We start from the raw sequence: 23,405 nt of genomic DNA, 5'->3' as shown, positions 1-23,405 counted from the left end.
GGAGGTGTAGAGGTGCAAAGGAATTTAGGTGTCGAGGTGCACAGTGGCACAGTGGTTAGCACTGCAGCCTCACAGCTCCAGCGACCCAGGTTCGGTTCTGGGTACTGCCTGTGTGGAGTTTGCAAGTTCTCCCTGTGACCGCGTGGGCTTCCTCCGGGTGCTCCGGTTTCCTCCCACATGCCAAAGACTTGCAGGTTGATAGGTAAATTGGCCATTATAAATTGCCCCTAGTATAGGTAGGTGGTAGGTAAATATAGGGACAGGTGGGGATGTGGTAGGAATATGGGATAAGTGTAGGATTAGTATAAATGGGTGGTTGATGGTCGGCACAGACTCGGTGGGCCGAAGGGCCTGTTTCAGTGCTGTATCTCTAAACTAAACTAAACTAAACAGTTGTACAGAGCCTTGGTGTGCAACAAAAAACAAATTACCCCTCTGAGTCAGGCGTTATGAGTTCAAGTTCCCATTCCTGAGACTTGAGCACAAAATCTATGTTGACACCCCCAGTGCAGTAAAGGCCTGCTACCCGACCCAAACCTGACGACATGTGTTGGGTTCAGGTCGGGTCGGGTCACACTTCCGGGTCCGGCATTCGGGCTCGGGCCAGGCCGGATCAGAAACGCTCTATCACCACCTCAGGTAAGTGACTCTAATGTTAATTTACTTTTGGACTTTAATGGTGGTTTTGTTCCAGTTATTTTAAGCTTGTGCAGGTAAGGAACAAAGTGAAAAACAGAAGGTAGGTTAACTGATGCTTGGGTCGGGTCGGGTCGGGTCGGGTCGGACGTGGGAAGAAATGGAAGGACTTGGGCCGGGTCGGGCTCGGGGTCGAATGGGGTTCTGTCGAGCTCGGGTCGGGTCTCATTTGCAGACCCGAGCAGGTCTTTACAGTACAGTACTGAGGGAGTGCTGCACTTTTAGTGGTACCACCTTTGCAATGAGATGTTAAACCGAGACCTTGCCCGTCCTCTCAGATGGAAGGCAAAGATCCAAAGACTCTATTTTTGAAGAGCAGAGGAGTTATCCCTGGTGTCCTGGTCAATATTTATCCCTCAACCATTATCACTGAAATTGATGATATGGTCATTTATTTCATTGCTGTTTGTGGGAGCTTGCTGTGCACAAATTGGCTGTTGCATTTCCAACATTACAACATTGACTGCACTTCATAAAAGTACTTCATTGGCTGTAAAGAATATCCGTTGATCGTGAAAGGCGCTATATAAAGGCAAGCTCTTTTTATCTATAAAACTCCCCCCTCCCCACCCCCATGTTTACAATTCTTATTGTGTCATGAACTGTGGCACTGCTAATGGACAAAGTGTTTTAAAAAGTAAGTTGACTGTCTATCTTTCTAAAGCGTGTATGTCACACTTGTTCTGAGTGACCAATGAGCTATTTCTCTGGCAGTGTTGGTTCAGGGAGGACTGTTGGTCAGGACATTGCAAGAATTCCCTGTTCTTTGCCAGGTAGTTCCAAGATTCTTAAACATCACTGGAGAGGCAGAAAGTGCCTTGGTTTTAACAGCAAATGGAGAAGTCGATGCAGTACGGGAAGAATCTGCCGAGTTAGCAAGACAACTGTAAGGAAGCTGGAAAATGCTGGCCATACACAACAGGCTTATTGATATGTGTCAACATAAAACATTGACACACGGCACATCAAACAGCCTTCACTTGTTATAGCTGCTGACACATCTATATTGTCAGCATTTGCTGCTTTTATGTCATACTTGCTGTTTTGTTTTTGAATGTAAGAAATCTTCCAGCTCTCATGAGTTAAAAATAAAACCAATGATCTTGCAAACACCATTACTCCTTGTATAACTTCTCCAACTACCTTTACATAATTGTTGCATCAGATTTGCTGACATGTTGACTCACTCCTTACACATACCATGGTCATATTTTGTCACTATTTTATAAAACCTTTGGGGAGGGATGGGGACACAGAAGTTAATCTAGGAAACAGATAGTAAACAGATAATACCCTGTAAAGCGTTGCTCCCCACACTCACATTAAATGTAAGGGTTTCTAGGAACAAGAAAAGCCATTAAAGCTAAACCCAATCTGACCATCTTTTGGACAGATCAACCTCCACTTAGAGAACAAAAGAACTTGCATTTATATAGCATCTTTCACACCCTCAGGATGTCCCAAAGTGCTTTACAGTATTTTTGAAGTGTAGTCACTGTTGTATAATGGAGGAAATTTGCACATAGCAAGGTCCTGCAAACAATAATGTGATAATGACCAGATCATTTATTTTAAGTGTTAGTTGGGTGGTATGTATCGACCAGGACACTGGGGAGAACTCTCTTGGTCTTTGAAATAGTAACCATGGGATCTTTTACACCTACCTGAGAGGGCAGACGGGGTTTAACTCTTAACATCTGAAATAAGGCACCGCCAACAGTGCAGATGTCCCTCAGTCCTGCACTAGGAGTGTCTGTCTAGATTATGTGCTCAAGCCATGTTCTCACATTGGGGGGAGAATTTCTGTGCACACCAGTCGTTGAGACACTTTTAGATGCATTTATAAAGAATGTGTTTACAATCTCATTGCACATAACACAGAATATTCCCCTGCTCCTCAACATCCCTCTCTCCAGAAATGAATACAGCTGTGCCATGAATTCATTCATTGTATCTTCTCTTAAAGGTCTTCCCAGTAACATATTCCACAATTCCGTTACATGTAAAGTGTAAAGACTATTCTGCTTTTCTACTTCTCCTTCCAAAGTGGATAACTTCACACTTCCCCACATTATATTCAATATGCCATGTTCTTGCCCAGTCACTTAACCTGTCTGTACAGCACAGAAGGAGGCCATTCAGCCCAGCGTGCCTGTGCCAGCTCTTTGAAAGAACTATCCAATTAATCTCACTTCCCTGTTGTCCTGCCAATTTTTCCATTTCAAGTTTTTATCCAATTCTCCTTTGAAAGTTACTATTGAATCTGCTTCCACCGCCCTTTCAGGTACTGTGTTCCAGATCACAACAACTCACTGTGTAAAACAAATTCTCCTCATCTCCGCTTTGGTTCTTTTGCCAATTATCTTAAATCTGTGTCCTCTGGCTACTGACACTCCTGCCTCTGGAAACTGTTTCTCCTTATTCACCCTATCAAAAAAGCCATAATTTTGAAGACCTCCATTAAATATTCCCATAACCTTTGTTGCTCTAAGAACAATCAAAGTTCTTCAGGCTCTCCATTTAGTTGAAGTTCCTCATCCCATGTAAGTCTTCAAGGTAATAACGAGAACAGATCGGGGGTAGATTGGGAGAAACTTTCTGCTAGTTGGGGAGTCTAGGACTAGGGGTCATGGTCTTAAAGATTAGAGCCAGACCTTTTAGGACTGAAATAAGGAAACAGTTCTTCACATAAAGGGTGGTAGAAGTTTGGAACTCTTCCACAAACTGTAACTAATGCTAGACCAATTGTCGATTTTAAAACTGTTAAATTTTTGTTATCCGAAGGTATTAAGGGTTATGGGGCAAGGATCTCATTGAATGGCAGAACAGGCTTGAGGGGCCGAATGGCTTCCACCTGTTCCTATGTTCCCATGTACCGTTCCAGTAAGTCTCCTCTGCATCCTTCCTAAAGGGTTAAGGAACCAAGGCAGGTGGATGGAGTTAAGGTACAGATCAGCCATGATCGAGTTGAGTGGCAGAACTGGCATGAGGGGCTGAATGGCCTCCTCCTGTTACTGTGCCCCTAAAGGTTGGTGCCCAGAATGGGACACGTAGCTGTTGCCTAACCGGTGATTCATAAAGGTTTACTAAAACCTCCTATCTTGTATACTCTATGACTCTATGTATAGAGCCAAGGATCCCAAAAGCTTCCTTTCAAACAGCTTCATTAACTTATCACCTTAAATTTACTAGAATGTGGATAACAAGTAAGGGAAAGAGTTTGAAACTGACTACTTACAGACTGTTGGCGGTGACAAGTAGGTCTGCGTTGTCGAAAAGGGTGACCCCGGGCACCTCCATCATTATGATGTAAATCAACTCAATGACCAACATGATGACCAGCTTTCCAATACTGCTGATCTGCAGGAACACAGCGCAGGCGAGCAAGCTCAGCAGCACACAATAGGTGAAGTACTGCCCAAGAGAAAGGAGACAAAGGGGTTCGTTAGAATTGATCTCCTTGTACAAAGAGGGAATCACTCTCACTCATTGTTCACTAACATACCAGAATCGTACCATTACTGTCCAGGGCTGTTAGCCTCCCCCAGCAATATTAATAATATTAATGATAATGACAATAATGATATTATTCCTATTGATATCGCACTTTATGATGTCAAGACATTTGAAAACACTTCACAGAATGGATCACTAATATAAATACAAACAGGAGAGAATGCTGATCTCAATGTGATCCCTCCAAATCAACGTGTCGCACTTTCCCGTGACTGACTCCAGAGTTTCAGGGGGTAAAATTGGACGGGGGTGGAGATGAAAAAACAGGGAGAATCACTTCTGCCAGCTGTATTAGGACAAGCCCCATCTCCAGTTGTATTGGAGGTTCACAGAACTGAATATGGGATGGGGTGTAATGGCCGACCGATGCGATACTGCCAGCTTTGCATCTCTGCACCCATCCAATTTCAGTCGCCATAAACCCACCCATTCCATGTATTCATCACGCATTTTGTGTGAAGAAGGGCTTCCTGCCATTGATCCTAAGCTTGCCCTTTACTAGTTGCACCTTTAATAAAATATATTCTTTCATGGGACTAGCAAGGCCAGACCAGGTAAGGACAGCAGCTTCCCTTCGGGCAGAAGTGAACCAGATGGGTTTTTACAATAATCAATGACAGCTTCAAGGCACTATGACTAAGACTAGCTTTCAATTCCAGATTTTTAATTAATTGAATTCAAATTCCACCAGCTGCTATGGTGGGATTTAAACCCACGTCCCTGGAGGGGGGGTCACTGGATTGCTAGCCCAGTAACACTACCACTACGTCACCATCTCCCTGTGTCCCCTTATCCTGGTTTAAACTGAAGCAGTGCTCTTTTCTTTCCAATTTAGTTCCTCATGCACTTCAACAATCCCCACTCACCCATTGATGGTATCACACCCCCACCACCCCCCCCACCCCTCACCCACCTTGGTTCCCTCCATTCATCCTGTCCTGTTTGGAGAGTCCAACCTCATTGTTTTTAATTCATTCACAGGATGTGGGGGTCACTGGCTAGACCAGCATTTATTGCCTATCCCTAATTGCCCTTGAGAAGATGGTGCTGAGCTGCCTTCCTGAACCGCTGCTATCTGTGTGGTGTAGGTGCACACACAGTGCTGTTAGGTAGGGTCTTCCAGGATTTTGACCCAGCGACAATGAAGGAACAGCAGTGGTTGGAGTGGTGTATGTCTTGGAGGGGAGTTTACCCAACCTCTCCTCATAACTCAGTGCTCCAACACCAGGAACAACCCTCATCACCTTTGTCTGAATCAGTAAGAAATGATTATATTTATAAGGCTCCTCCCACCTATCTGACATCAAAGAAATTTCAAACATATAAATTGGAGCCCAAATTAAAATGTAAGTCCATATTTTCAGTTTATTATTATGGGCAAATGTTAATTACTGGGAGTGAAAACTTATTGAAAAATGTGATAAGCATCTGTGGATATGTACTTGCAAAGGAAAAAATTACTATAGGGAAAGATTGGGGGAGGATGGGACTGATTGGATAGGCCTTTCAAAGAGCCAGCATAGTCATGATGGGCTGAATGGCCTCCTTCTGTGCAGTATCACTTTATGATATCTGAATCAGGCAATCATGTACCTCAGGGAAGTTGCAGTTGGGTTGTTTTCCCCCGCAGAATCCTGTTTCTAAGTCCAGACTGTAGTTGGAGAAGGAATTGGCGACGTGACACGCATTGACTTTGCTTGGTGTGATGTTGTACTCTTTAGCCACACAGCCGTGCAAATCCTGGGTGTTGCACACAAACTGAAGGGACGAAACAAAGTAAAACGTCATTGGTCACTTTATGCAATTCGCCTTGGGTCGTAACTAAGTCTTTCCCCCCCAGTTGTCTCCACTCTTGTCCTCTTTCTCCTTTCCATGTTGGAATTCAGTTCCCCAGCCCTGTACTGCCTCACCCAAGTGAATATCTTTCGCCTGTGAGCCTAAAGCGTCGAGTGTTGGTTGGTTAGTGAATTATGCACACACACATACACACACTTTTTATTCATTCTCGGGATGTGGACATTGCTGGCAAGGTTGACATTTATTGCCCATTCCTAATATAACAGAGTGGTTTGCTGGACCATGTCAGAGGGTAGTTAAGAGTCAACCATACTTCTGTGGGACTGGAGTCACAAATAGGCTCCCACCAGTTAAGGACAGATGGCTTCCTTCCCTAAAGGATATTAGTGAATCAGTTGATCAGGAGTAATTGGGGTGAATCCGCATAGATGCATTTAAGGGGAAGCTAGCTAACACAAGGAGGGAGAAAGGAATAGAAGGATATGCTGATAGGTTTAGATGAAAAGGTGTGGAAGGAGGCTTGCGTGCAGCATAAACAATGGCACAGACCAAATGAGGGGCCTGTTTTTGTGCTGGACATTTTATGTAATTCTATGCAATACAGGCAGCTGGGTTTCTATGGCAATCCAACAGTTTCATGGTCACTATGACTGATACCCACTTTTTATTTAAATTACAATTGTCAAAGAGCCATGAATTTGAACTCCAGACTTGATTCTGTTAGTCCAAGTTTGAACTGGTCCAGAAACATAACCACTGCACTAAGAGACCGAGCTGAGCCAGAAAGAAACAGAAGAACAGGAGAAGGCCATTTAGCTGATCTGCAATCTAACTCCATATACTCGCCTTTTTCCCATATCCCTTAACGCCTTTTGTTGGTTAACAAAATGTCTATCAATCTCCGATTTAAAGTTAACAATTAATTTAGCATCAATTCCTATTTGCTGAAGAGAGTTCCAATCTTCTGTCACCCTTTGTGTCTAGAAGTGTTTCTTAATTTCACTCGGGAAAGGTCTGGCTCTAATTTTTTGACTATGGTCCCTAGTCCTAGATTCCTCAACTAGCTGAAATAATTTCTCCCAATCTATTGCATCTGTTCCCCTTAATACCTTTAAACTTTGATCAAACCCGCCCCCCCCCACCCCCCCGCCCCAACCTTGTAAATTCCAGGGAATACAATCCTAGTTTGTGTACTCTTTCCTCATAATTTAAGTCTTGGAGTCGAGGTATCATTCTGGTAAATCTACGCTGCACTCCCTCCAAGGCCAATGTATCCTTTCTAAGGTGTGGTGCCCAGACTGCTCACAGTAACTCCAGGTGACCACGGTAGTCCCAGCTATCATTAGTAACTGACCAGCCAGTTTGGTTCACTGTTGGGACCTGATGGTTACTTCCAAACCAGTGACCTAACAGGTAGGACCAGCACCAGAGGGTCAGGAGTTACCTGCTCTGAATTGGTACTCTACCATTGGCACACGGGTGGGTTTCCAACCTTTGGCTCCTGCCAATCTACATCTAAGCTGCCTGGGCTTTGGCAAGTGGATTGTGTACCTTTGGAGAAAGAGGGGAGGAGGTAATTCTAACTTTGGGCAATGGTGAAAAAAGAACAGGTGATAATGAATCAGCCGTCTGTTAGACACCAGCACCAACTTTCCTTTCTGTAAGAGGCAACTGAAGGGAAGATCTGGCTGGTATAATGGGTGCTTCACAGCATCAACCAATGCTAAAACTACCCCGAGAGAGAATGCGCCCCATATTGGGCATACAGATTCCTGGGTATTTGAGACACATGGACAACCAAGTGAATGGTTCCAGGGATGGAGGATTTTAGTTACAAGGTTAGGTTGGAAAAGCTGGGTTTGTTCTTCTTGGAACAGAGGAGATTGAGGGGAGAACTCATAGAAGTGTACAACATTATGACAGGCTTAGTTAGTTTAGACAGGGAAAGACTGTTCCTATTAACTAATGATACAATGACTTCTTCTTCTTTGGCCTCCTTGTCTCGAGAGACAATGGGTAAGCGCCTAGAGGTGGTCAGTGGTTTGTGAAGCAGCGCCTGGAGTGGCTATAAAGGCCAATTCTAGAGTGACAGACTCTTCCACAGGCGCTGCAGATAAAATTGGTTGTCGGGGCTGTTACACAGTTGGCTACAATGACTAGGGGACACAGATTGAAGGTTTTGGGCACAAGATGCAGGAGGAATACGAGGAAGAACTTTTTCACGCAGCAGGTAGTAATGACCTGGAATTCGCTGCCCACAAGGCGGAAGTGGAGATGATCAATGACTTCAAAACGAAGTTGGATGGTCACCTGAGAGAATTGGACTTGCAGGGCAACAGGGATCAAGCAGGGAGTGAGACTGACTGCATAGCTCCGTGGATAGCTGGTATGGACTCGATGGGATGAATGGCCTCCTTCTGTGCCGTAAATGACTCTATAACTCTATGAAAGTACCCTAGGGTACCTGACTAGGGGTCTTTTCATTTCTTTAGTAATATATACACTACAGAGAGGCTCAGTTGAGTTATTCCTTCTGAACACCACTGGCATGCAGAATTAGACAGGCTGGAGAGTAGCCAATTTTATTTTTGATCTTGTTGTTTTTCAAATATGATCCTCATGGTTATCTTTCCTTCTATTTACAACCTCTATTGATCAGTACGTTTCCCCAAGGACAAGGAGGATTATCCTTATGAAAAAGGGACATGAATTCCTTGGGGAAAACGGTAATTTTAGAATTTAGTATTTTAGAATGCTTTGGAAGTCAGCAGGGAGGCATCAAAACATCACTTGCTAATAAAGAGTGTCAAATCCTACCCTATTAATCCCAACACTACAGCAAACCAGGGAACGCTGCATATTAGGAGATGCCAGCGTTCCAATGAGACATTAAACCGAGGCCTCGTCTGCCCACTCGGGCACTGAAAAGATTCCATGGCACACTATTTCAGGAGTGTATCCCAGTGTCCTGGCCAATATTTATCCCTCAACTAAAACCATTAAAACAGGTTTTCTGGTCATTATCATATTGCTGTTTGGGGGAGCTTGCTGTGTGCAAACTGGCTATTGTCCTTCCTACATTACAACCGTGACTACACTTCAAAACAAGCATTTCTTTTGCTATAAAGTGCTTTCGGACATCCTATGGTCGTGAAAGGCGCCACAGAAATGCAAGTTCTTTCTGTCATTTACAGGGTTCCTCACACTCGTAAGAAACTGGGATGAGGAAATATTTCTCTTCAACACAGTCTGTGCATGCGCATGGGTTTAGGGAGTAAATTTTAACTTATATTGCTGGGTCATAGGGAATTGACAGCCCATGTTACGCCTTGTCTGATTGGAAAAGAAGATTGTGCGAGATGCAACCTGGAAGTCCATTGGCTATCACCCGTTTATCACTTGGGTATAAAGGTCAAACTTATCCCCATGTGTGAGTTTGTACGAGATGTTAGTTTGAGTTTATGTATGCAATAGATTTAAGGTAAAACAATCACAGGCAGAGGTGAGAAGAAAATTATTTTCGCAGAGAGTTGTTATGGAATGCACTGTCTGAAAGGGCGGTGGAAGCAGATTCAATAGAAACTCTCAAAAGGGAATTGGAGAAGTACTTGAAAAGAAAAATTTGCAGGGCTGTGTGAATACAGCAAGGGGGACTGGAAATATTTGGATAGATCTTTCAAAGAGCCAGCACAAGCACAATGGGCTGAATGGCCTCCTTCTGTGCTGTACAATTCCATGCATGAGTATCACAGGATCCTAGCTGGGAGGAGCTACAGAGCCTGACAGTAAGAGGGAACCTTCAATAAGATTGGTAGAGATACAGTCAGTAACATGAGACACTGGGAGAGGTCGTTGACCCAGCCAGCAACAGGGAGCTGGACTAAGATCAGTCGAGATTAAACGAGTAAAGGGGGGGGGTGGCTGGCTGAGAGGAACTCCTGACCTGTACAGTACGAGGAAGCTGAATTAATATCGGTTGAAATACAGTCATTCAGAATTCTAGAGGGCTTGAGTAATTGTGTTCCTTCAATTGTGTGTTAATTCCATTCCCTTATGTTAATAGGCCCAATTATTTCTCCATGCCTGGTTTCCTTAGTTGTCCTTCGAGCACTCACTATTTGTAAAGGGAAATTAAACAATTGAACAAGAACGACTTGCATTTATATAGCGCCTTTCATCACCTCAGGACATCCCAAAGTGCTTTACAGCCAATGAAGTACTTCTGAAGTGTAGTCACTGTTGTAATGAGATGGGAATAGTCTCTGTGTTACCCTGAGTCTAACTAATTTTAACCTTTGTGTCATCCCAGATCTAACTACCTCCATACTCTGTGTTATACTGGGTCTAACACACTTCATACTCTAGGTTAGCCTGGATCTGACAATCGGATATCCCTTTCCCGTGGTTTATTATGGGAACATGCCTGCTGTAAAACACGGGCTCACCTCACAATGGATTCCACCTACCATGTTGACAAACGCAGACAGGAACACCAGCGAGATGGTGAATACCCCAACGATGGTGCTGTTTAATTTCGACTGGACAATCTTCTTCGACAAGTGCTGCAGTGGGCGGGGGAAGATCTGGTGGCAAAAGAAGGATCGAGAACTCAATAGCTAAAAGCAGTGGTGAAATAAAAATCCACACACAACTTTATTTGACAAAGTTACAGAATCAGCAACAACTGCCAAGCATCATGACGACTCTCTCAACATGTTCTTTAGGGAATTTCACCCCCAACTCACTCAACCTGTTCCTTGGGGAATTTCAAGCTGACACTCTCCGTGTGTTCCATGTGGAGTATTCCCCTGCCCTCCCAACAACATGCTCAACAAATTCCCTGCGGATTTCCACCTTGACACTCTCAGTGTGTCGGGATACAGGTCAGCCGTGATCTAATTGAATGGCTGATGAGGCTTGGGAATCTGTATGGCCTCCTCCTGCTCATATGTCCCTATTTCACTCGGAAAGCAGGAAACAGGGAGAGAGGAGAGGACAGGAGTCCATGTGCGCCGGAGTTTGAAAACAAAATGAACAGTGACATCTCAGGAAACCTGCAAGGTGATTAGTTGGTGAGTAACTGCTGTTAGGGAGCATCAGTAAATAACTGGGTTAGTACACTACTGTGAGGGTGTGTGTATAAATAGCTGGGTTATAGCATCTCAACAACTGGCAGACTAAATAAAAAAAGAGCACAAATTAAGTATTAATAATAAGGAACAAGTGAGTAGCTGGTGAGTATTTGTTTTTGAGTAAGGTTTATTTTAACTAGTGAACTGTATTGATTTTTAGTAGGACTTATCAGTACTCGTAAGGTTTTATTAATAATTCTAAGGTGTTGTAGTATTGTTAAGGTTTTTTTTAGCAGTAGCAAAAGGTCAACTAATTAAATAAAGGAATGGCAAGGGTGCTACAACCTCGAGAGTGCACCTCCTGTGCTATGTGGGAGCTCCAAGATGCTTCCTGTATCCTGGAGAACCATTTGTGCAGGAAGTGTCATCAATTGAAGCAGCTTGAGGTTTGGGTTTTGGAACTTGGGTGGAAGCTGGCAACACTGCGGTGCATTCGTAAGGTTGAGAGCTACGTGGATAGCATGTTTATAGATGTGGTCACCCCACAGCTTAAGAGTATACAGGGAGAGAGGGAATGGGTGACCACCAGGCAGTCAAAAAGAATCAGGCAGGTAGTGCAGGAGACCCCTGACTGCATCTCACTCTCCAAAAGGTATTCAGTTCTGAATACAGAGGAAAGTGATGCTTCATCTGGGGAGTGCAGCCACAGCAAACCCCATGGCACCATGGGTGGCTCAGCTGCACAGGAGGGTACAGGGAAGACTGGAAAAGTCATAGTGATAGGTGATTCAATAGTTAGGGAAACAGACAGATGTTTCTGTGGCTGCAGACGTGAACCCAGGATGGTGTGTTGCCTCCCTGGTGCCAAGGTCAAGGATGTCACTGAGCAACTGCAGAGCATCCTGAAGGGGGAGGGTGAACAGCCAGCAGTCGTGCTCCACATGGGAACCAACGACAAACTTAGAAGGTGGGATGTGGTCTTTCAGTCAGAATTTAGGGAGCTAGGGAAGAAATTAGCAAGCAGGACCTCAAAAGTAGAAATCTCTGGATTACTCCCAGTGCCATGCGCAAGTGGGTATTGAAATAGAAGGATAAGACAGATGGATGCATGGCTGGAAAGATGGTGCAGGAGGGAGGGCTTTAGATTCCTGGGACATTGGGACTGGCTCTGGGGGAGATGGGACCTGTAGAGGCTGGATGGGTTGCACCTGAACGGAGCTAGGACTGAGTTTCTTGCGGGATGTTTTGCTAGAGCTGTTGGGGAAGGTTTAAACTAGTTTGGCAGGGGGATGGGAACCTGAGAGTAGACTCAGTTGGGACAAAATCAGAAATGAAAATGGAAGGCAGAAAATTAATGGATGAGTTTGGAAGACAGAGGAAACAAAAGTTAGAAAATAAAAAAAGAGTTTGGCTGTGCTCAAGGGTATCTATTTCAATGTAAGGAGTATAACAAATAAAGCAGATGAGCTGAGGGCACAGATAGACACATGGCAGTATGATATCATAGCTATTACAGAAACATGGCTGAAGGAGGGACAGGAATGGCAGCTCAAAGTTCCTGGTTACAGGGTTTACAGACGCGATAGGAAAGGGGATAAGAAAGAAGTGGGAGTGGCAATTTTGGTCAAGAAAACTATTACAGTTGTGAGGAGGGATGATATGTTGGAAGGTTCATCAAATGAGGCCATATGGATTGGGCTAAGGAACAAAAAGGGGCAATCACACTGCTGGGAGTGTACTATAGACCCTCAAACAGTCAGAGGGAGATAGAAGAGCAGATATGTAGGCAAATCTCTGAGAAGTGCAAGAACAATAGGGCAGTAATAGTAAGGGATTTTAACTACTCCAATATTAACTGGGTTAGTTTTAGTGTGAAAGGAATTGATGGAGCAGAATTCTTGAGGTGCATTCAGGAGAACTTTTTTGCCCAGTATGTCCAACAAGAGAGGGTCTAGTTTTAGACTTAGTTTTAAGAAATGAAGATGGTCAGGTGGAAAGAGTGGCAGTGGGAGAGCATTTTGGTGATAGTTTTTTTTAATTTATTCATTTCATGGGGTGTGGGTGTCGCTGCCAAGGACAGCATTTGTTGCCCATCCCTAATTGCCCTTGACAACTGAATTCAGAGGGCAGTTAAGAGTCAACCACATTGCTGTGGGTCTGGAGTCACATGTAGGCCAGACCAGGTAAGGACGGCAGATTTCCTTCCCTAAAGGACATCATTGAACCAGATGGGTCTTTACAACAATCGATGGTAGTTTCATGGCACCATTACTGAGACTGGTGTTCAATTCCAGATTTTAATTAATTGAATTTAAATCCTACCAGCTGCCATGGTGGGATTTGAACCCATGTACCCAGAGTATTAACTAAGGTCTCTGAATTACTAGTCCAGTGAGATTACCACTATGCCACCATCAGTCAGTTTTAACCTAATTATGGAAAAGGACGGAGATAGAACAGGAGTTAGAGTTCTCAATTGGGGCGAAGCCAATTTTACTAAACTGAGGAGTGATTTAGTGAAAGTGGACTGGAAACAGCTACTTGAAGGTAAATCAGAGTCAGAACAGTGGGAGGCATTCAAACAGGATATTCAAGGGGTTCAAGGTAAACATGTTCCCACAAAGAAAAAGGGTGAGGCGGCCAAATCTAGAGCCCCATGGATGTCATGGAGCTTACAGGGTAAGATAAAGCAAAAAAGGAAAGCTTATGTCCGACACCAAAAACTCAATACTACAGAGAGCCGAGAGGAGTATAGAAAATGGAGGGGAGAACTCAAATAGGAAATTAGGAAAGCAAAGAGAGGGTATGAAAGAATATTGGCAAGCAAAATCAAGGTGAACCCAAAGATGTTTTGTCAATACATTAAGAGGATTGGAGAACTGCTAACGTTGTACCTCTGTTTAAAAAGGGAGCGAGGGATAGACCGAATAATTACAGGTCAGTCAGTCTAACCTCAGTAGTGGGTAAATTATTGGAATCTAATCTGAGAGACAGCATAAACTGTCACTTAGAAAGGCACAGGTTAATCAAGGATAGTCAGCATGGATTTGTTAAGGGAAGATCTTGTTTGACTAACTTGATCGAATTTTTTGAAGAAGTAACAAGGAAAATAGATGAGGGTAGTGCAGTTGATGTGGTCTACATGGATTTTAGCAAGGCTTTTGACAAGGTCCCACATGGCAGACTGATTAAAAAAATAGAATCCCACAGGATCCAGCAAAATGCAGCAAGGCGGATACAAAATTGTCTCAGTGGCAGGAAAGAAAGGGTAATTGTCGATGGCTGTTTTAGCGACTGGAGGGCTGGAGTGAAGTTCCGCAGGGCACAGTACTGGGTACCCTGCTTTTTGTGATGTATATTAATGATTTGGATGTAAATGTAAGGGGCATGATCAAGAAGTTTGCGAATGACACAAAGATTGGCTGTGTGGTAGATAGTGAGGGGGATAGCTGTAGGCTGCAGGAAGATATTGATGGTCTGGTCAGATGGGCCGAAAAGTGGCAAATGGAATTCAACTTGGAGAAGTGTGAGGTGATGCATTTGGGGAGGTCAAACAAGGCAAAGGAATACACAATTAATGGGAAAATGCTGAGAAGTGTAGAGGAAGTGAGGGACCTTGGAGTGAATGTCCACAGATCCCTGAAGGTAGCAGGGCAAGTCGATAAGGTGGTTAAGAAGACATATGGAATCCTTTCCTTTATTAGCCAAGGTATAGAATATAAGAGCAGGGAGGTTATGCTGGAACTGGATAACTCATTGGTTAGGCCACAACTTGAGTACTGTGTGCAGTTCTGGTCACCTCATTACAGAAAGGATGTAATTGCACTAGAGAGAGTACAGAGGGGATTTACGAGGATGTTGCCAGGACTGGAAAAATGCAGCTATGAGGAAGGATTGGATCGGCTGGGGTTGTTCTCCTTGGAACAGAGAAGGCCGAGGGCAGATCTGATTGAAATGTACAAAATTTTGAGCGGCCTGGATAGAGTGGAGGTGAAGGGTCTGTTCACCTTAGCAGAGAGGTCAGTGACGAGGGGGCATAGATTTAAAGTGATTGGTAGAAAACGTAGAGGGGAGATGGGGGAAAACCTTTTCACCCAGAGGGTGGTGGGGGTCTGGAACTCACTGCCTGAAAGTGTAGTTGAGGTAGAAACCCTCAACTCATTCAAAAGGAGTCTGGATATGCACCTCAAGTGCTGTAATCTGCAGGGCTACGGAGCAAATGCTGGAAGGTGGAATTAGAATAGGTGGATTGTTTTTTCTTGTCAGGCACAGACACGATGGGCCAAGCTGCCTCTTTCTGTGCCTTAAACTTTCTATGATTCTATGACTCTGCCCCATTTCAGTGATTTAGTTTAAAAATAACTCAGTAAGCCATTTTAATCCTTTCCGCTTGTCCTGACATTTCCAAGCATGCCTGAGACGGTGGAATGAGCGGATTCAAAGAACTCTGCACTGATCTGAGTCTGAATTAAACAAGTCACTGATCTAACTGTGCACCATGACAATTCTGACAGCCAAAGGCACTGGCTGGGATAATAGACACCAGACTGGAAACTGCCTGTAATGCCGCAGTGCTAATGCAATTCACTGCAGGTGGAGGAAGTATCTACAAGGAAAAAAAAACAAATTCACGGCTTTTAAGCCACAACGTAAAGTCTCAAAAAGTTTATTGGAGGGGGAAGGAGGTTGTGCAGAAATTTCAGTCTGAGCAGTGAAGCCTTTGTTTAAATACTTCAACTTATCGATGGCAGTTGTTTATAAAATCAATCCAGCTGCCTGTAAAATGCATACCCTTCATATCAGAGGGAAAAGGATGGGCCAGAATCATCATTAACACAATAACCACAGCTAGTATTTCTATAGCACCTTGACTATAATAAAAATTCCCAAGGAGCGTTATAGAACAAAATGTGACAGCTAGTTACGTAAGGAGATATTAGAAACACTCAGCAGGTCTGGCAGCATCTGTCGAGAGAAACACAGAGTTAACTGATGAAAGGCCAAAGAACTGAAACATTAACTCTGCTTCTCTCTCCACAGATGCTGCCAGACCTTCTGAGTATTTCCAGCATTTTCTGTTTTTATTTCAGATTTCCAGCATTTGCAGTATTTTGCTTCTGTAAGGAGATATTAGGGCAGATGACCAAAGGTTGGTCAAAGAGGTAGGCTTTAAGGAAAAAGATGAGGTAGGGAGAGGTTTAGGGAGGGAATTCCAGAGCTTAGGGTCTTGGCAGCTGGATGCACGACCACCAATGGTGTTGCTCAAGAGGCCAGAATTGGAGGAGCGCAGATATCTCAGAGGTGCTGGAGGAAATCACAGAGATAGGGAGGGGTGAGGCCATGAAGGGATTGAAAACAAGGAAGAGAATTTTAAAATCGAGTTGTTGCTTAACTGGGAACCAACGTAGGTCAGCCAGCGCAAGGGTGATAGGGGAACAGGACTTGGTGTGAGTTAGGTCACGGACAGCATAGTCTTGGAAGACCTCAAGTTTACAGAGGGTAGCATGTGGGAGACGAGCCAGGAGTGTGTTGGAATACATTGCCCCACACCCCTTCCCATAAAAGAGCTATCGATTAGTCCCACTCCCCCAACTCTTTCCTCATAGCCGTGCAATTTTTCCCCCTTCAAGTATTTATGCAACTTCCTTTTGAAAGTTATGATTGAATCTGCTTCCACCATGCTTTCAGGCAGTGTGTGTCAGATCACAACAACACGGTGTGTGAAAAAATGTTTCCTGTGCTCAATGGGACACGGAGGCTGTTGGTTCCAGATGCGCAAGTCTTTATGCAATTGCTGTGCACTTGGCAGACTTGTAAAGGCCCACTAAGCACAATAAGAACCATTATAGTTAGAGTTGCCAACTCTTGCTGGGTCTATTCCTCGAGGTTTTATTGCAAGACCTCCTGCCTCCAACTGTCCTGGCCCCCACTCAAAGAGACAATTTTCTTCCATCGCCAATATTTGGCATTATTAACAAATTAAAATGTAAGTGTTCAAAGCAAATGATAAAAACAAACACACCATTTATTAAGGCCCCTATGGTTTCTCCCCAAGGTTTTACTTGCAGTACTCTCCTGGAGGTTAGTCTTTCAGTCCTGGAAATCCTGGAAGGATTACGACTTGCTTTGTTTCAGAACCTTTTTCCTGTAAAAAAATACTTCAAGGAGCTTCACAGACCGAGACATGGGGCAGGATTTCGAAGCCAGTGGGTGGAGGGGGAGGTGGGAGGCGGAAAGGCAAAATAATCAGCCGCGGGAGAGCAGTGTGTCAGTTTGCTTGCACTTTCCCACCTCCGGGCCATTTTCAAAGAGGCTAGGACAAAGGAGCAATGGCTACAAGCCCACAACTGGCGGGTAGCCACTTGAGGTAATTAAGTCTCCTGTACCAACCGGAATTTTCCAGACGGCTTGTGAGTCCCGACTGCGGCCGAAACATGGCCAGTGAAAGGAGGAGATCTCTCGGCAGCGGACTGAGGAGGCCAGTGCAGACTTACAAATGGTCACAGCTTCAGCTGCACGATGCTTTGTGAAGGGGCTCCCCTTCCACAATGGCAGTCAGGCAGCTGTGACCATGTTTAGTTTCAACAATTTTAAACGGGCTGAGAGGGCACCTCCATCTTGAAATGCACTCTCCCTGCCCTACCTGCATTGGTAGGCTGCAGTTCTCTCAGTGTTGAAGGGCCTCCTATAGGCCCTCCAGCCTTGGGAGCCCGCCCGCTGTCATTAATTGGACGGCGAGCCCTCCAGCCATCAATCTGGAATTAAAAAGCTAGTCTAATGGTGGCCGTGAAACCATTGTCAATTGTTGTAAAAGCCCATCTGGTTCACTAATGCCCTTTAGGGAAGGAAATCTGCTGTCCTTACCCTGTCTGGCCTACATGTGACTCCAGACCCACAGCAATGTGGTTGACTCTTGAAGGCCTCTGAAATGGCCGAGCAAGCCATTCAGTTTCTCAAGGGCATTTAGGGATGGGCAATAAATGCTGGCCTTGCCAGTGACTCCCACATCCCTTGAACAAATGAAAAGAAAATCCTTTAAAAATCATGTCGGGTAACCATTCCCAGCACAATTCAGGGTCGGGATGCACATTTGATCCCGATGTCGGGGTGCCGACCCCAAACAGAAAATCCAGCCTATGAAGGAAATGAACTTTGAGCTAAAGGAGACGTGAACAGGAGCTTTATCAAGGAGGTACGTTTTAAAGTGGGTCTTAGCAGTGTTAGGATGGTGCACAGAGCCTTGTACCAATCAGGGGCAGTAAGTAGATTCAGCAGTAAAGTTTAGGATTGAACGAAACCGATCTTGACTTTATCGATTATTAACAAGCTTCACACAAGGGCGTGTGGATCTGACACCAGGCTAAGGATTAGTGACTAGTAAAATGCAGCAGCGCCAAATGAAACCCTGTCAGTTGTGGCTCAGTGTTTAACACTCTTACCCCACTTTGGAAACTTGAGTACCAAAATCTCGGCTGACCCTCTAGTGCTCTTGCTGAGGGAGTGCTGCACTGTCAGAGGTGTCATATCTCAGATGAGATGTTAAAATGAGGCCCCGTCTGCCCTCTCAGGTGGACGTAAAAGATCGTCTAGCATTAATAAAAATTAGTTTGTGTTTGCAGACATTGTCAATACTGCTTAGGATATAAATTCTAACGTTGTTCTGTGCAACCATATTGAAGAAATGCTAATGATTTCATTGAAAAGAGCAGGAGGAAATTTACTTGGCTGGAAAAATCATACTTTGGATGAGATGTTAAACTGGGGCCCCTCTCAGGTGGATGTAAAAGATCCCATGGCACTGTCTGGGAGATAAGCAGGGGAGTTATTCCTGGTGTCCTAACCAATATTTAGCCCTCAACCAGCATCACTAGATTATCTGATCATTATCGTATTGCCTTTGGTGGGATCTTGCTGTGTCCAGTTTTGCTGCTGTATTTCCTACATTATGACTACAAAAGTATATAAGTGGCTACAACCACAATCCTCTGAGATACCTGTGCTCTTCTAATTCTGGCCTCATGAGCATCCCTGATTTTCATTGCTCCAACATTGTTGGCTGCACCTTCAGTTGTTTAGGTCCTAAGCTCTGGAATTCCCTCCCTATACCTCTCCGTCTCTCGACCTCGCTTTCCTCCTTTAAAACGCTCCTTAAAAGATACCTCTTTGACCAAGCTTCTGGCCTTCTGCCCTAATATCTCTCAGTGGTTCGGTGTCAAATTGTGCTTTATAATGCTCCTGTGAATTGCCTTGGGACATTTTATTACATTAAAGGCAATATATAAATACAATTTGTTGATGTGATTTATCTTGAGGTCATGAAAAGTGCTATATAACTGTCAGGTCTTTTTGAACTAGAGGAGGGAGGTGGTGAGGCAGAGGGGTTTAGGGAGGGAGAGTAAAGTGTCTTGAGCAATGTGACTTTAATACAACTAGGACTACCTTCCCTTTGCTGGCAAGCATACCCATGTTTGCTGCTCTTATTTTAGTCTCAGATACCTGATGACTCATACTGCAGTCAGCTCTTATGTAAGCTTTATTACTAATTCAGAGTAAGTTCTTTCCCCAGCTCTTACAACACACAGACATGTTCTAAATATGTAACAAAATATGGCTATACAGATAGTATATTTTTAATCATTGTTGCATAAAGCACGACACCCACTCCTTGATTACCATGAAATGGGGTGGAATTTCATTGAATTGAATTGAAATTTTTGTATAGTTCTATCAGTTATTTCCATGGTCCTGTCCTATCTGGTGGCTAAGAAACTGAGTGGCGTTGGAGATAACTGCAGCAAGGGCCAGCTTGAAACTGCCACTGATACGAATTAGGAGCAGGAGTAGCCACTCGGCCCCTCGAGCCTGCACCGCCATTCAATAAGATCATGGCTGATCTGATTATAATCTCAAATCTCCATTCCCGCCTACCTCTGATAACCTTTCACCCCTTGCTTATCAAGAATCTATCTGCCCCTACCTTAAAAATATTCAGACTCTGTTTCCACTGCCTTTTGAGGAAGAGTCTTCCAAAGACTCACAACCCTCTGAGAAAAAAAAATTCTCCTTGTCTAGGTCTTAAATGGGCGACCCCTTATTTTTAGACAGTGATCCCAGTTCTAGATTCACCCACAAGGGGAAACATCCGTTCCACGTCCACCCTGTCTAGAACCCTTTGGATTTTATATGTTTCAATCAAGTCACTTCTTACTCTTCTAAACCCCAGCGGATACAAGCCTAGCCTGTTCAACCTTTCCTCATAAGACAACCTGCTTATTCCAGGTATTAGTCTAGTAAACCTTCTCTGAACTGCTTCCGAAACATTTGCATCCTTCCTTAAAATAAGGAGACCAGTACTGTACACAGTACTCTAGATGTGGTCTCACTAATGCCCTGTATAGCTGAAGCATAACCTCCCTACTATTGTATTCAATTCCCCTCGCAATAAACAATAACATTCTATTAGCTTTCCTAATTACTTGCTGAACCTGCATACCAACCTTTTGCAATTCATGCACTAAGACACCCAGATCTCTCTGCATCTCAGAGCTCTGCAATCTCTCACCATTTAGATAATATGCTTCTTTTTTATTCTTCCTGCCAAAATGGACAATTTTACATTTCCCCACGTTATACTCCATTTGCCAGATCTTTGCCCACTCACTTAACCTATCCCTTTGTAGCCTCCTTATATCCTCTTCACAACTTACTTTCCTACCTATCTTTGCGTCATCAGCAAATTTAACAACCATATCTTCGGTCCCTTCGTCCAAGTCATTTACATAAATTGTAAAAAGTTGAGGCCTCAGCACTGATTCCTGCAGCACACTACTCATTACATCTTGCCAACCAGAAATGACCAATTTATACCAACTCTCTGTTTCCTGTTAGCTAGCCAATCTTCTATCCATGCCAATATGTTACCCTCTATGCTATAAGCTTTTATTTTCTGCAATAACCTTTCATGTGGCACCTTATCAAATGCCTTCTGGAAATCTAAGTACAATACATCCATTGGTTCCCCTTTATCCACAGCACATGTTACTTCTTTAAAGAACTCCAATAAATGGGTTAAACATAATTTCCCTTTCACAAACCATGTTGACTCTACCTTATTATCTTGAATTTTTCTAAGTGCCCTGCTATAATGTCTTTAATAATAGCTTCTAACAGTTTCCCTAAGACAGATGTTAAGATAACTGGCCTGTTGTTTCCTGCTTTCTGTCTCCCTCCCTTTTTGAATAAAGGAGTTACATTCGCTATTTTCCAATCTAATGGAACCATCCCCAAATCTAGGGAATTTTGGAAAATTAAAACCAACGCATCAACTATCTCACTAGCCACTTCTTTTAAGACCCTAGGATGAAGTCCATCAGGACCCGGGGACTTGTCAGCCCGCAGCTCCAACAATTTGTACAGTACCACCTCCCCGGTGATTGTAATTTTCTTGAGTTTCTCCCTCCCTTCCATTTCCTGATTTACAGCTACTTCTGGGATGTTACTTGAATCCTCAATAGTGAAGACCGATTCAAATTACCTGTTCAATTCATCTGCCATCTCCTTATTTTCCCTTATTAATTCTGCAGACTCGCTTTCTATAGGACCAACACTCACTTTGTTAACTCTTTTTTATATAGCTATAGAAACTCTTACTATCTGTTCTTATATTTCTAGCTAGCTTTCTCTCATACTCTAATTTTTTTCTCCTTATCAATCCTTTAGTCACTCTTAGCTGTCTTTTATATTCTGTCCTATCATCTGACCTGCCACCCATCTTTGTGCAATTATATGTTTTTTCTTTAAGTCTGATACTATTTAAACTGTTTCAGTTAACCATGGATGGTGGATCCTCCCCTTGGAATTTTTATTTCTCGTTGGAATGTATCTATTCTGTGTATGCTGAAATATCCCCTTAAATGTCTGCCAGTGCAACTCTATTGACCTATCCCTTAACCTGATTTGCCAGTTCACTTTAGCTAGCTCCGCTTTCATGTCCCCATACCTGCCCTTATTTAAGTTTAAAATACTAGTTTTGGACCCATTCTTCTCTCCCTCAAACTGAATGTAAAATTCAAGCATATTATGATCACTGCTACCTAGAGGTGCCTTCACTATGAGCTCATCAATTAATCCTATCTCGTTAAACAATACCAGGTCTAATATAGCCTGTTCTCTGGTTTGCTAAAGAATGTGCTGCTCTAAGAAACTATCCTGAAAATATTCTATGAATTCCTCATCTAGGCTATCTTTACCATCTGATTTTTCCAGTCTCTAATGTGCTAATACCATCATTAATTAACAGTCACCCCTTCACCTTTTCCCAGCTTCTTGTCCTTCCTAAATGCCATGTACCCTTCAATATTCAGGTCCCAATCGATGTCATCCTGCAGCCATGTCTCTGTAATGGCTATTAAATCGTACTTACTTATTTCCATTTGCGCTCTCAGTTCATCAGTTTTGTTTCGAATGCTACGTGCATTCAGATACACAGCCTTTAGTTTTGTCCTATTATTTTTGTAACCTCTATCCTTGACTGCTGATTTACTCTTAGATTTGTACTTTCTGTCCATCCTGTCACAGTCTGTTTATCATTTCCCATATTAATACCTTTCTCTCTTGTCTTGTCTCTCCCCTTTGATTTACCATATATTCCCAAATTTGATCCCTTGTCCGCACTATTTAGTTGAAAACCCTCTCTACTTCGCTAGTTATGCAGCTCGCTAGAACACCGGCCCCAGCATGGTTCAGGTGTAGACCGTCCCAACGGTACAGCCACCACTTTCCCCAGTACTGGTGCCACTGCCCCACGAACCGGAACCCACTTCTACCACACCAGTCTTTCAGCCACGCATTAATTTCTCTAATCTTATTTGCCCTATGTCAATTTGCATGTGGCTCAGGTAATAATCCAGAGATTATTACCTTTGAGTTCTGCTTCTTAATTTGGTGCCTAGTTCCTCATACTGACTATGCAGAACCTCTTTCCTTGTCCTGCCTATATCGTTAGTACCTACATGGACCACGACAACTGGATCCTCCCCCTCCCACTGTAAGTTCCTCTCCAGCCCTAAGCAGATGTCCCGAACCCTGGTAGCAGGCAGCCAATACAGCTGTCTGGACTCTCACTCTTTGCTGCAGAGAACAGTGTCAATCCCCCTAACTATACTGTCCCCTATAACCACTACATTCCTTTTTTCTCCCCCCACTTGAATGGCTTCCTGTACCATGGTGCCATGGTCAGGTTGCTCATCCCTCCTGCAGCCCCCACTCTTATCCAAACAAGCTGAAAGAACCTCAAACCTGTTGGACAACTGCAAAGGCTGAGGC

The 23,405-nt window shown here is 43.7% G+C and overlaps 1 protein-coding gene across 4 annotated transcripts in view; it reads right to left on the bottom strand.

Moving 5' to 3' along the window:
• Window positions 1-23,405, bottom strand: part of adcy5 (adenylate cyclase 5) — a 481,143-nt gene that overhangs the window by 28,092 nt on the left and 429,646 nt on the right. For all 4 annotated transcript variants that reach the window (XM_068034839.1, XM_068034838.1, XM_068034836.1 and 1 more), the window contains exons 13-15: window positions 10,476-10,592; window positions 5,806-5,970; window positions 3,935-4,110 (exon numbers count right to left, since the gene is read on the bottom strand). In XM_068034839.1, coding sequence (XP_067890940.1) covers window positions 3,935-4,110; window positions 5,806-5,970; window positions 10,476-10,592 — 458 coding nt within the window. The remainder of the gene's footprint in view (window positions 1-3,934; window positions 4,111-5,805; window positions 5,971-10,475; window positions 10,593-23,405) is intronic.

This window comes from Heterodontus francisci, chromosome 7 (genome assembly GCF_036365525.1).
Source record: "Heterodontus francisci isolate sHetFra1 chromosome 7, sHetFra1.hap1, whole genome shotgun sequence".
Classification (NCBI taxonomy): Eukaryota; Metazoa; Chordata; class Chondrichthyes; order Heterodontiformes; family Heterodontidae; genus Heterodontus; species Heterodontus francisci.
This window is presented reverse-complemented; position numbering and strand designations above follow the sequence as displayed.